At 41.7% G+C, this 15058-nt stretch overlaps 1 protein-coding gene across 2 annotated transcripts in view; it reads left to right on the top strand.

The window, feature by feature from the left end:
- The window catches only part of col11a1b (collagen, type XI, alpha 1b), a 210906-nt gene extending 196827 nt beyond the window's left edge, over positions 1-14079 (top strand). For both annotated transcript variants that reach the window (XM_037547674.1, XM_037547675.1), the window contains 10 exons: positions 50-103; positions 2046-2153; positions 2329-2382; positions 2800-2835; positions 5251-5304; positions 6597-6855; positions 8133-8245; positions 9468-9536; positions 9681-9914; positions 10901-14079. In XM_037547674.1, the coding sequence (XP_037403571.1) occupies positions 50-103; positions 2046-2153; positions 2329-2382; positions 2800-2835; positions 5251-5304; positions 6597-6855; positions 8133-8245; positions 9468-9536; positions 9681-9914; positions 10901-11047 (1128 nt within the window). In that variant the 3' untranslated portion in view covers positions 11048-14079. The remainder of the gene's footprint in view (positions 1-49; positions 104-2045; positions 2154-2328; positions 2383-2799; positions 2836-5250; positions 5305-6596; positions 6856-8132; positions 8246-9467; positions 9537-9680; positions 9915-10900) is intronic.
- Positions 14080-15058: the final 979 nt, after the last annotated feature.

The following is a 15058-nucleotide window of genomic DNA, read 5'->3' as shown; positions in this document are numbered from 1 at the left end:
AACATCACTGCTCATGGTGTATGATGATGTGTTTCTCCCTCACATTTAGGGTCCTCCCGGTCTGCCCGGCCTGAAAGGTGACCCCGGCAACAAGGGAGAAAAGGTGTGGTGGATTCACAGTTTTAACACAAAAGCTTAAATTAAACAATTAAAAAATACATTTTAAAACAAAAGCTTAAAATGTTTGAGCTCTGATGGGATTTTTGTGCACACAGATGAGCCGTTTCTCTCATTAAGCGCATTTCATTGTATCGTTTTATTATATTATGGAAAACGGCGCCGACGTGAATAAAAATCTTCAGTTTCTCAAGCAATAGTGCTGAGCTGAGTCGGCAGCGCTGCCGGCGTTTGAAGCCCTGAGAAATATACATTACCGAGCTGTGCTTCCAGTCTGACAGATGATGATTAAACTGTTACTTAGCCTGCAATTCATAAGCAGCACAATATACGCTCATAAATCTGTTTTATGAGCAGACGTGGGCGCTGCTGAAGTGTATCAGTTACAGCAAGCCAGGAGAAAATGACTGCAGGAATACGATAATCAATTCTCCCAAACACTTCACACATCGCCCACTAAAACAGCTATAAACGCCTCTTTACGTCCAAAACTTACGACCCGGCTTTATTAGACATAGATTTCTGTTTATCTGCTCTGTGGTAGGGAATAAGTAGTGTTTATATGGCTGATTTGTGCACTCGCTCTAGTGCAGCAGCTTTCCAAGCCGTTTAAAAGTGGCCTGTATTTTTAGCCCTTTATGTTAAACATAAGAAAGTTCCAGGATGTTAAATAAAGCAGATTATATTGAACTAAATAAACACAGTTAAATCCTGCTGATTGTGAATTAAACAGCTGTGCTGGCGTCGTAAACGCTTCCTCCACCTGTGTGAAGGTTTTGGTTCCAAAATGCATTAAATGCCACTTTATTTTGGGGTTAAGCTTCACACATACAAGAAATATGAATTTTAAAAATTAAAAAATGCAATTATACACCAGCTGTTATTCTTTAAAAACTTTTCTCATTATAAATGTGTATCTCTATATCTGGCATTTTAGAGTTAAATCATTTAAAATGTTATTTATCTGGGCACTAAACCAAAAAAACACACTAATATTAGAATAAACTGAATAGTATTCGTATATTTTAGTGTGTCAGTGTGGTGCTTAACCATAACGTGTCCTCCATCATTCAGTATCTGCTTTATCTAATCAGTGCATCATTACATTAAAAACGGGTGATAGAATTGGACGAATCCTTGCGAGTGCAGGGAAAAGTCAAGAACCACACCTGTGTTCTTTTTACCCACACTGACTACTGTACCTCTTTTATCTGTATTTATTCTAATATAACATATAGCTTCACTGGCAAAAACTGCACCCAGATAAATCATTTTAAACCGTTTCATTTATTCTATATGACAGCGGTTGTTGTGCACTGTAGGGCTTCAGAGATGCCTGTGACACTGTTTGATTCTCTGCTGTTCTTCCGTCTGTACTGTAATCTACTGTCCTGGTCTGAGGTTCCATATAAAGTGCCATTTAACCTTTTCTAGATCACTGGGCCGATACGGGCACCTGTCCATCAAATCGTTCACTTCCGGTTTATTATACATCATTTTTATGCATCACATGGTTCAGCAGTGAGTGAGTCATCTGTTAGAAAGCTTCACATCTCGGGATTCGACTCCCACAAACCATCTTATGATCCGCTGTTCACAGCAGTTACGATCGTCTCATTGGCACCATATGAACAAACAGACACCATCACCCAAAAACGTGGTCTGATAACACGGCAAGAGTCAGAGATCAGTGTAGAGATCTGTGAGTGAGGTGGAAACAAACTCCTACGTTCTAGACTCTGTACCTCGGTGTCAGTGATTCATACAGGTACTCCAATAAACCTGAGAGTGTTTCCTTTCAAATAAGACGGAGATCATAACTGCAGCCCAGAGTCTGTGGGAACAGCGCCCCCTTTACTTTGGGAACACCGTTACAGGCTAAAATGGGGCCAAAGTTAACAGTTTAATGTGTTGTCCTCCCTCGGCAGGGTCATCCTGGGCTGATTGGTCTGATTGGGCCTCCAGGTGAACCAGGAGAGAAGGGAGACAGAGGCTTACCTGGACCTCAGGGAACAGCGGGAGGCAAAGGTGACACTGTAAGTGATGCACCAATCTGCAAACACCATGATATGATGATCTTAATGCTGATGTCCTTCTAAACTGTGTGCAGTAGGTGTTGTCCATCTTCAGATAATGATGTATGTATGTTATTACAGCAGTTATTGTTCAGATCCTTGACGTCAGGATGTGTTGGTTTGTTTTTGAATGCAGGGTCTCGGAGGTCCTCCTGGTCCTCTTGGTCCTCCAGGTCCTCCTGGTATTCCTGTAAGTTATTATTACATTATTTTGGTCAATATTGAGAGCACGATTATTTAACATGATGACTCAGTGACTTTGGAAAGATCATGCATTTACTGATCTTTAAAAAACTAAATGAACTTTTTTACAGTAGAACTGTAAATGTACTGTAACTCAACTGTAAATATAATTCAATTGAAAAATGAAAGGAAAGAGGTGCAAGATTTATAACGCAGGACAAGAGTGTCATTGAGAAAAAGAATGCGGCACAATAATTGTTTCATCTCAATTACAGTGTTTTCATAATCGTTGGAATCAAAAATTGTAATTATAATAACAGGTCAGTTAATGACCCAGCCCTAACTGCCATACACAGTTCCTGCTTTTATTCCTGCTTTAACCCTTTGCCGACCATGATTCATCGTTTTCTCTGTCCATAATTAGGGAACACAAGGACAAAAAGGATCTAAAGGATCTTCTGTAAGTAACTGAACCTCTAATATAATATAATATTATGTATATGTGTGTATTTTGCTGCTGTCGGTACAAAACCTCGTATCTCCAAAACGGTAACTGCACAGGAGAAGGAAAAAACCTGCTTTACTTTAAATGGAAGTCAATGGAACCAGAATTTTCTCCATGTAATTTTGGGCCGTTTCTTTTGGTCCATTCTTTATGAAATTTATACACAATGTAAAGAACAACAGGCGCTTTCAAAACACATCAAAAACTGAAAAACAGCTAAATTGAAGATATAATGTTTTGTTCTGACAGCGATATGTATATTACACTTTATAAACAATATATTTTGTTTACCACTCTGCCATCCTTAACTGTACATATTGTACTACAACATCACTTTACCACTGTTACTTTCCTGCACTTTATATAAATTATGCTGTATTTTGCACTTCTGGTTAGATATTAGCACCACCATCCACCTAATACGGGTGATTCTGTGTACACTCTCAGAAATAAAGGTTCTAGACTGTCACTGGGGTGGTTCCCTCAGGGCTCCATCTCAGCACCTTTAGTCAGGGAACATAACTGAACCATAATCCACTGAGATGATGTTCTAAGCTGGACTGACTCCACACACCCCGCCTCGCCTCGCCTCCAGGCTTTTACTCTACTGCTCTGTTTTAAAACATTCGGTTATGAAAAGGAACAAATACCAACTTTTCACCTGGAGAACCTGATTTAAGCTCCACTATCAGACCTTAAACCCACTGCTGGAGCTTTGAGGAACATCTACACTGTTTGGACCTTGATGAACGAATCATGTACCTGCACAGAACCTTCATTTCTAACTGGATACTGGTGGGAGAATTTACTGAACCTGCCAGTCACAGCGGTAGATAAACAAAAACACACACAAATAATCAACAGTAAGAGCGATTTGTGACATTACGCAATACAGAGCGAATCACTCGGGAGACTCGGGAGGCCACAGAGGCAGCCTCAATGCTAATTCACGACCAAACGGTTAAAAAAATCGCCTCAGGTCCAGCCGCCTCAGCTAAAGCAGACAAACAAAAACAGTGTGGGGTTACATCACGGGGGTCAAGACGTCTGCAGAGAAAACCTCCCCGGAGGAGACAGAGACCGAAGAGGTGAAGGTCAAAGAACTTTCTCATTTTCTTTAATGAGAAAAGCCAAAAATGGAGAGTCCAGCGATTGGTTAGTTTACAAGAAGACAAGCCAGATAATGTTTCTCATCCATGAATATCTCCCCATGTGGTGAAGGTCCCAAGAAAAAGTCTCCGTCAGGTTCATGTTATGTTCTTAAAGTGCAGAACCGTTCTCTCCTCTGTGCTCTTGAGTGTGTCGAGATTCTGTTCTTACCAGAAAACAAAGAACACATCAGAACGTCAGAACTGCATGTGTGGGTTTAAGAAGGAATTTCTTCTTGAGAACGGTCGGGGAACGAGGCCGTTGTTCTGTTCGGTATGCCGCCGCTTCACGCCAGCAGAGGGCGACGGCAGCAAGGTGTCCAGCCTGCACCGACTGCTGCCAGCAGAGGGCGACGGCAGCAAGGGTCCATAACGTCAGGGAACTCCAGTTCCCCGGAGCCCTCGGGCTGATTAGATCCAACTCGGCACACCTGCGGACTCCTCTGCTTAAGGCTGTGGCAACAAAAAACTAGTGCTTGTCACACCTTTGTAGAGGGGTGACCGGTACGGTACTTAGACAAGGAAAAAGCTGTAAACGGCTTCAAGAAATGGAAAAGTTGCTGCTCCGCCAAGAGCAGACAGCTCAACCAGTCTACCTCCAGTTCGTTCTTACAGAGGAGGTGTGTTTCGCCTTTCCAGTTCAGCTTTGGTTTTGACGTTTCCGGCCTTTTCATTTCCCCTTCCTTGAGGTGCTTTACCCGCCGTCACCCGTGTGTCCCGGTGGTGCAGCAGTAACTCCACGGACCGCCGATCAGTACAGTGGCGGTTCGAGCCTGGCTCCGGGTCACATTGGCAGCGTCCCAGACAGACACTCCGCTGGCCCGATGTTTAATCCTCTTTCTCACTGGTTTCCAGTTCTGCGCTTGGGTCCGCCTCGCCGCCGCCTCGCCGCCGCCTCGCCTCTTTCCCTCAGTAATCACACTGTAGATCTTGTGTTATTTTTCATGCGCAGCCGCACAGCGCGGGTCAAAACAAAGTGTCTGCTAAACAAATGAAGTGGCAGGTGGATCTGCTGAGAGTTCATTTGGAGCCCTGACTCCCGAACACGGGAATATCCACCTCTGCACTGATTGTACACACACTTCCTAAAATCTGGGCACTTCATCCTATTTTAATTCATTTGTTGCTGCAGTTTTCTCTCCAGGATCAATGTCGTCTGTGCGTGTCCTTCAGTAATGAACTGTTTGTTCCCAAATGATCCTGATGATCTGTGTTTCTGAAGGGTCCAGCAGGTCAGAAGGGAGAGCCTGGATTGATAGGACCCCCCGGACCACCTGTAAGTGATAGACTCCGCCCTTAGGCTGACTTGAATGTAGTTTTAAAGCTTTTTATCAAATCTGGATGACAGTGTTTCAGTGAAGAGCCACAGGCCACAGCACACGTCTCTCATCTTCACTTCTAAGAGTCGAAATAACAATCATGCTTATAAACAGAACCATTTCCTTCACACCCTCCAAACGATTTGTCAAGGGTTCTTTAGCAAAGGCGGTGGTTCTGTATACAACTGTGGTTCTTTGCTGGATGAAGCAGTTCTTCAGATTGATAGGGAACAAGTTGTGTGTGGTTCAATATAGCAGCAAAAAAGGTTCTTCTGTTGTTACAAGCTTGACATCGTAACCCTAGAAGAACCATTTCTGCTGCTATGTAGAACCCTTTTGGAAAAGGTTTATAAAGAACCATATGCAACACATTCTCCATCAACCTGAAGAACCATTTCACCATAAACTGGCTCTACATAGAATTTATCCTTCTATATAGAACCATTTTACACTCTTTAAAAAGATGGTTCTTCAGGTGGTTCTTTTTAGAGCCATGTGTTCTATGTAGAACCCTTTGCTTGGTGAAATGGGTATTCAGATTGATGGAGAATGTGTTGTATGTGATTTTATGTACACTCTTAAAGATGGTTCTTCAGGGGTTCTTTGGAGAATAAAATGGTTCTATATAGAACCATGAGCACTCATAGAACCTTTTGCTCTTGAAAAGGTGGTTCTTCAAGTGTTTTTTAGAACCATGGGTTCTATACAGAACCCTGTGCCTGATGAAGGGAATCTGAAGATTGATGGAAAACATGCTGTGTATGGTTTTATCTACCATTTAAAAAGATGGTTCTTCAAGGGTTCTTTAGAGAAGGAAATGGTTCTGTATAGAACCATAAGCACTCAAATAACCCTTAAAGAGTTCTTTGCATCATGAAATGGTTCTTCAGACTGATGGAAAATGTGCATGTATGTGCTCTAGATGGTTCTTCTGTTGTTGCAGGCTTGACATCATAAAAATTGAAGAACCTTTTTTAGGGCTAAATAGAACCCTTTTCATAAAGGTTCTATATAGAATCATATGTAGCACATCCTCCTTAAATCTGAAGAACAAGTTTTACCATACAGAGAACCATTTACGCATGTGAAAAGTTCTTTGAGAGTTCATGGTTCTATATAGAACCATTGTCTTTAGTAAAGAACCCTTGAAGAACCATTGATTCTGTTAGTTCTAAGAGTCTCTCCTCTTAAATGTGATATTATGTAACTGGTATTTGGAGAAATTGATCTGTGATTCCGTTTTAATCAGGGTCCTGCTGGTGACATCATCCAGCCACTGCCCATCCAGATGTCCAAGAAGTCGAGGAGGTCACCAGACATGCAGGACGATGAAGCGGCCGGAATGATGGACTACGGCATGGAGGGCATGGAGGGAATAGAGGACGTATTCGGTTCCCTCAACAACCTCAAACTGGACATCGAGCGTATGAAGTTCCCTCTGGGCACGCAGGACAATCCGGCCAGAACCTGCAAGGACCTCCAGCTCAGCCAGCCGGACTTCCCTGATGGTGAATTCACAGAACATAAGGACAGGACGATTAGCACACTTAAAAAAAGATGGTTCTTCAAGGGTTCTTTAACAAAGACAGTGGTTCTATATACAACCATGGTTCCCTACATGGTGAAATGGTTCTTCACACTGATGGGGATCATATTGTATATGGTTCTATGTGGCACCAAAAAGTATTCTTCTGTTGTTACAAGTTTGACGTCATGACTCTAGAAGGAACCATTTTTGGTGCAATATAGAACCTGTTTTCAAAAGATTTATACAGAACCATATACAGCACATTCTCCATCACTCTGAAGAACCATTTCACCATGAACTGGCCCTATATAGAATCTATGCTTCCACAACATCTTTAAAAATTGGTTCTTCAAGAGTTCTTTAGCAAATACAGTGGTTCTATATACAACCATGGCTCTTTGCTGAATGAAATGATTCCTCAGATTGACATTTTGTGTATGGTTCTGTATAGAACCAAGAAAGATTCTTTTATTGTTACAAGCTGGACATCATAACACTAGAAGAACCATTTTTGGGGCTATGTAGAACCCTTTGGAAAAAGGTTAATAAAGAACCATATACAACACATTCTCCATCAATCTGAAGAACCACTTCACCATTTATCCTTCTATATAGAACCATTTTACAAAAAGATGGTTTTTCAAGTGGTTCTTTTTAGAACCATGCACTCTATATAGAACCCTTTGCATGGTGAAATGATTATTCAGATTGATTGAGAATGTGTTGCACATTTTTTATTTTTATATACAAAGGGTTCTTTGGAGAAAGAATGGTTCTATATAGAACCATGAGCACCAAAAAAACCCTTTGCTTGATTTTTTTTGCATCATAAAAGGTTCTTCAGATTGACAGGAAATGCACATAGTTGTGCTATAGATGATTCTTCTCTTGTTAGAAGCTTAAGTTGAAGAACGTTTTTGGTGCTAAATAGAACCTTTTCAAAAAGGCTCTATGGGGGATCATATGCAACACGTTCTCCCTCGACCTGAAGAACCATTTCAGCATGCAGAGAACCATTTGAGAGGTAGAAGAACCCTTGAAGAACCATCTTTAAGAGTGTTCATATGATTGTATTTCAATCCTAATGTAAAAAACAAACGAATCAGTTTCATTTATACGAGTAATTAATGAGTTTCATGCTGTTAAATTGCACTTTAGTGACCGGAGGATCAATATGTGTATAAATGTCCGTGTTTAGTGACCTGATATCGTGGGATATTGGAGTTACGGAGTGTGTGCTGTGCTGTGTGTTTGTAGGGGAATACTGGATCGATCCCAACATGGGATGCATAGGCGACTCCTTTAAAGTGTACTGTAACTTCACTGCAGGAGGTGAAACCTGCATCTACCCTGATAAAAAGTCCTCTGGAGTAAGTACTGTCCACTAATTACACTGACCTCTAAGCTCCGCCCACAAATGCTTTCCTTCATAGGAACTGTTGTGAGGTCAGACAAGCTTTACAAAACACTGAAATGACATCATACCAAGAGAAATCATCTCAAATCTCGTCTGAATATCTAATGTTGCTCATTCTGAAGGTTTTAATGTTAATATGTAAAACCCTTTCACTGTAGTGGCAGATACATTTTGATTGTTTCAAGCACAGTTTCTTAAAATAAACAAAAATATTTGTTTTTTTGGTGAAAATTTGGCTTTACATAATTACTCAAAACACATAAAAATGTCTAGAAATTAGTTAATAATCTTATAAGCTTACAGCTGATCTGCACATGAAGAATATCAGATACATGGACCAGATTTTAGAAACTTTCCCTTACCATGAGACCAAGAGACAGACTCGGTTTATATCACAACACCTACACTTAGAGCCGGTTATTCATATAAATATAACAGTAATACATATAACATATAGTATGTATACTAGCTAGCAGTGTAGGCCACACAGATAACTTATCTAGCTAGCAATTCTAAAGCAGTACCTTATCCCTCTGTGGTCTGAGTTCCTCTCTTCTTAAACCCTCCTCTAAAGGTTCTTCATAGAACAGGATCCTCATGTGTTTCATATCTAAACGCTCCGTTATCTTCATCACTACTTTCCAAACCCGCTGCAGCAGCTTCAGCAGCTGGAAACTCTCTGACGCCGTTTCTCACTAGTCTCCGATGTGGACTGAATGAAGAATGAAGGGTTTCCGGCGTGACGGTCAGTCCTTAGTGACCTCCTGAACGTCCGTCGGTCAGTTTCACTCAGAATGTAGACGGACACACGAATCCAGCAGCTCCACACGGTGAGAGGCAGATGACGTGTGTCTCAGCCCCTCTTCACAGGCTCATAACTCCAGCTGTGAGTCTCGTATGATCTCGAGATAAGATGCCATGGAAAGGGCGGCTCTACGGATTCAGGAAGGGTTTGAACTGGATTTCTGTGCTGGATCATCACAAAGAGACACAGACAGAAACAGTTCTTGGAGGGTTCATGAATAATGAATGGGATATTTAAAGCTTGTCTAAACTCACTTCAGTAGCTGTGAAAGAGCAGATTTGTGGGCAAAGTCTGAAAGAGGCACATTCGATTTGTGTTTCAGACCAAATCAAACAAATTTCTGACTCTGTTTATTTCTTTCTCCAAACAGGTTAGAATATCTAACTGGCCGAAGGAGACGCCAGGCTCCTGGTTCAGTGAATTCAAGCGTGGGAAAATAGTGAGTATCATTTGTCATGGATTTGAAAGGAGACGTGTGAGCAGACAGACGGACAGACAGCAGCTTGTTTTCTGTTTAGTCTGGCAGATTCTGCCAGCAGATCCTTCCCCTGTTCGTTTCTGTAACCCCTGCTCTGCTTCACAGCTTTCCTACGTGGACGTGGAGGAGAGCTCGATCACCTCGGTCCAGATGACGTTCCTCAAGCTGCTGAGTTCTTCAGCCCGGCAGAACTTCACCTACATCTGCCACCAGTCCGTGGCCTGGCACGACGCCAAATCCGACAGCTACGACAAAGCGCTGCGCTTCCTCGGCTCCAACGACGAGGAGATGTCGTATGACAACAATCCGTTCATCAAGGCCGTCTCAGACGGCTGCTCGGTAAACCTTCACACACACATACGGTGGATCAAGTTCACCACCAGCAGCGACAAAAACCGTGGAGTTTTAGATGATTTCTAATCTGATTGGATTAAATCACAGCAAAGCTTTTAAAAGTCCCTATCATATTGTGTTTAAGTAAAAGAGGAGATATATTCTGATTTTAATTAGACAAACATTGTGTCATTGAAACAGAGGTCAAGGCTGCGGTGTCCATACTGAGTGTAAATCAAAAGCAGGGCGGGTCTAGATCATTAGATTTGAGTCCTTGAATAATTAGATGAGTAATCGTTTGTTAAATTCAGTTTTTTTGTTTTTTAGAAGATTTTTTTTCATTAATTTAATTTAACTTAATAATTTAATCAGCAAAGGACTTTGAAACAGTCCGTGGAAGTGTGAAACAGTGTGGAAGTTGCTGGTGATAAATTGATTAATTATGATTTGCTGCAGGGATGCAGGGAAGGCGTTTTAAGTTGTGGGTGCTGAAATTTTAAGCAGTGTGTTTATGACGTGACCGATGATGTCATGCGAAACATAATTTGCATCAATCAAAGCGCGTCGTACAGCGCTGTAACGTCACGACTGTGCTGGGGGGAGCAGTTCCAGAGCTTCTGACCCGATGCCCCAGGAAGACGATCTGAGCCGGCAGACAAACAGTGAATCGTTTAAACACCTTACTTCACTGAAAACTGAAGAAATTTGACTTTTTTAAACAAAAATATGTTTTTGTTTTGAATTTAATGGCAGAAACATGTTCCAGACATTTAGGACAGGGCCGTGTTCACCACTCTGCTGCATCACCGCTTCATTAATTCAACATTTGATATGTTGTCTGTATTATTTTCAATTACATAAAGGGTTTTAATGATTTGGACGTCAAAACAACAACTATAACTCTGGACTTCTAAGGGTTAAATTATTGGTATTAGTGGTTTTTGGGTTATTGATTTTGCTGATTGAAGCATCTTTTTTGTTGTTGTTTTTAGCTGAAGCAGGGCTACGCGAAGACCGTGCTGGAGATAAACACGCCCCGTATCGATCAGGTGCCCATCATTGACGTCATGTTGAATGACTTTGGAGATGCTAACCAGCGGTTTGGTTTTGAGGTAGGCCCGGTCTGCTTCCTCGGCTGAAGGGCTTCCTCAGGTCAGGACGGGTCGAGCAGTGTGGACAGCTAACATCGCCACACAAGCACATACATACACACACATACACACACGCACACACCTACACACTCTTTTGTTGGCTAACACCAGCGCGGCACAGTCACCACGGGAATGTTCACCGTCCTCGTGTGGCCGCAACGAAAACGACTGAGACCTGCATCCGGAGAACCAACGTGAGGAAAGACGTGAACTGACTGGAGAACAGTGGTGCACTTTCAAAAAAAACAGAGGATCACTTCCTTTCTCCATCCATCCATCCCTCCATCCATCCCTAACCAAGCCGAATCCGTCCATCTGACCCCAGCCAAGCCCAATTTTACAGTTATGCAAAATCCCAGTGCCAGTCTTAATCCCAGCATCAGTCTAAATCCTAATCCCAGTTTTACAGCTGATCTTAAACCCTAAATCTCTAAAGGTCTGTACCAACACAATTTCATAGCAGAGAATGAATAATTTATAACAATAAGTCTAATCATAAGAATAATTCGCCTACTGGCAGGTTATTATTTACATTGTTCTTATCGGTGCTTCTTCACATTCATCCATTTATCTCCAACATTTTAGACTTTTCCTTTAAGATTAATAACCAAGTAAGTCATTTTGGGCATTTTCTCTCCCAATCCTAATCCCAATCCCACTGTCCTTGGATGTTCCTCCAGGTGCTTCCTAGAAAACACCCCCCAGCAGCGGCTCTCGTCCTAAATACCCGAAAACTTGAGGTGCTATGGAAAGTGCATTGTTTAAATATAACTGTAATTATTATTTTGTACATTGCTGTTCTTTCTGATTCAGCCTTCAAACCTTGCATGTGTATCAGAAATGCATCTGACTCTTTCATCTGATGAAATGTTGGTACCTATACAGAGAGAGTTTTTCTCCAGATATGGTTCGTTTTTTTAATGTTTGTTTTTTATTTTTACCCTGATGTCATCACTCCAATAAAATCAGCATTCAAAAGCATTCCATATTTGTAATGATAGAGCATCCCTCTTGTAGATATTGTCCACTTTAAGCAAAGACGGGTGTCCAAATTTTCAATTGGCCGGCTGTTAAATTTCAGCAGATTGTGAAGGAGCAGCTCGAAAGTTTGAGGCATGAGATGTTTGTGGACTTTGATTTGACCCACTGATGTTCTGTGTTCTGACGTGGTGGCGTTGAGGCTGTGCTGATCTGAGCACTTCTCCCGTGCAGTCCTGACTCAGAGGAGAGCTCCACCCATCTTCTCCGTGGTTTGGTGTTGAATGGTTCTCAGAGTTCTTCACAGCGGTGGTGACGTGTTTGGATGTAATATTAATGGTGGTGAAATTGTGGTAAATCTGGTTTAATACGTTTCTGTGAGGGAGCTTTTAAAGGCGTTAACTGTCCTAATATCTTTGACCCCGTTCAGCATTTAGTGTCTTTAAATAAATTATTCTTTTAATGACTATTTCTAAATCAGGGCCGTCAATCTCAAACACTAACTGGCTATTGTTTGTTCAAAATACGCCGAAACTACAACGGCAAAAAACAGACGCTGAATACTTGAACAATTAAAAAGCAATTTTAAATAAAAATTCATTATTTTATATAAAATAACTAAAATCACTACATTAGTGGCATTTCACTGTCATTTAAAAATTCATTTAATTTAAAAATTAAAAGTCCCCAGAGTGCAGAGCTTTATTAAAACTCGAACTGGACGCCTGCCCTGGCATCTCTGTTCTGTTCTGTTTGTTTTTGTGGGGCAGACCCATAGATCATTGCTGGGGAGGGGGTGGGAGCACACATTTCGTTGCAGTGCATGCTGGGAACTGTAGTGCAGTCATAGAATAGTCATAGAAAATGAAAGTAATTTTGCTGGCCGGATACGACTTTTGTGTTTGACACATGGGTCCTAAATTAATGAGCACAACTGGGCATCAAATTAACCTGTTTTCAATGTCCTGTACTTATTATTAGCACATCTTCAGGGTTCTTTGGGGTCACGTTGACCCCAGACTGTTTTAACTGTACAAAACACAAGACGTTTTAATATTTCAGACACATTTGGCTGTTCTGGATGACATTGATGCCACTGTTACAGCCGATTATATAATCTCCCCTCTACTTTAGGGGCCTGACCTAATAGAACCGCATCCGTAGCAGCGCTAGAACCACTGATGGGTCACACCACGCCAGATCTCTGATTTTTAGACGTTGAGATTTAATTGCTCAGGGCAAGAATAAAAGATGTTAGTAAATCTGAGAGCTATTCCACATCGGACCACTCTGACCGACTTTGTTTACACCTTGACGGTTAAATTCCGTAGAAATTTGGAAAGATCAGTGGAGCCGTCCTTTTCTCAGACTGACTCTAGAGGTATATTCCTCTTTAAGGAAGTGCGAGGAACCCTGTCCTCACTGAAAAACATGACGAATTAACGTGATTGAAATGTGTGCATCATTTCTGCGTGAAAAAACACAGTTTGTTTACTTTTAGTGTATTTTATTCACGTGAAAATGACGGGAATCGAGTAAATCCAGCTCATTGCTTGAGTTTATGTCTATATATGTGGGGAGGGAGGTGATAAACACCTGTTCTGCTCTGTTGTGAATGGCAACACTGCCCAGCTCTCAGATGCTCTGTGATCAGAATGGGGACGTGATTTTCGTCAGTTCATCAATATTAAAACTGGATTTTGCCCAGCTCTGTATTAGATGTGTTAATTGTGGACTGTGTGTATGAATCGGTCAGCCATGCATTTTTGTTCTGTGTGCTGTTTTTACTACAAGGCTTTGCTGCATTCCTCGTATTTAAGCTTCTGTGGTACGATGTGTTCAGATGGTGTGGTTTTATCTTGCAAGGCTCCGGCCGTTTTGTTTGATTTCTTCATATTTCTTTTGTTTCCTCTCTCTGGATCTGTGTGTGTCCCTCAGTCCCCCTCCAGATACATGACAGTAGACTTCTAAATTTATACGCTCGTGTAATTTTGCCTATAATTTATGTAAAACCTGGAATAAATGATTGGTACAAATAGGTAGTTCTGCTCCATTCTAGTGCTGGTGTGCTTTCTTCAGGAATCTTCGACCCACTTGCGGGAAGGTGAAGTGAGTAAACACCATGATGTCTTCATGCCGTTTCGGCTGGTTGAGGAGAAACAGTCTTTTGTTTTGTTTTGTTTGGTCAAATCACTTGGAATTGATTTTTTTGTAGAAGAGGATTCCAACGCACTTTGATCCGTCCACGTCTGCGAAGCCAGACTTAAAGCAGAAAAACTGGAGCGTTTTTTTTCCTTAGTTCCAGAAAAAAGTCCAAACCATAAAGAACACAAAGGAAAGTCCATCTGTAGGTTCACATGCATGAAGATCTCATTCATCTTCAGCGTGTTTGGGACGTTCTGTGCTGCTGTTCTTTAATGAACAGCCTAATTAAGCATTAATCAGAGTCGAAATACTTTATTGATCCCAGAGGGAAATTGCAGATGAAAATGATATAAAACGGAGGTTAGGGAACCGGCCCTGTTTAGTCCCACAACAGGGAAATTTGACTTCCGCATTTAACCCGTCCGTGCTGTAAAACACCACACACACACTAGGGGGCAGTGAGCACACCTGCCCAGAGTGGTGGGCAGCCCTATCCACGGCGTCCGGGGAGCAGTTGGGGGTTAGGTGTCTTGCTGAAGGACACCTCAGTCATGTGCTGTCGGCTTTGGGGATCCAACCAGCGACCTTCCGGTCACAGGGCCGGCTCCTTGACCTCCATGAACCACGAACACACACACCCCTTTAATGCTTAAAGGCTCCTCTGCACGGTGAAGTGGTTCTTCAGATTGATGGAGAATGTGTTGTATATGGTTCTATATAGGACCTAAAAGGGTTCTGCTAGTGTTACAAGCTTCACCATGCAAAGAATCATTAAAGCATGAAAATGGTTCTGAGTGTTCATGGTTCTCTTTTTTAAAGAACGTTTGAAGAACCAACTTTTACAAGAGCTGTGGAGTTGTGGAGATCTTTTTTTTC

The sequence above is a fragment of the Pygocentrus nattereri genome, chromosome 19 (assembly GCF_015220715.1).
Source record: "Pygocentrus nattereri isolate fPygNat1 chromosome 19, fPygNat1.pri, whole genome shotgun sequence".
Taxonomy (NCBI): Eukaryota; Metazoa; Chordata; class Actinopteri; order Characiformes; family Serrasalmidae; genus Pygocentrus; species Pygocentrus nattereri.
Note: the sequence above shows the minus strand (reverse complement) of the source record. Positions and strands in the feature narration are given on the sequence as shown.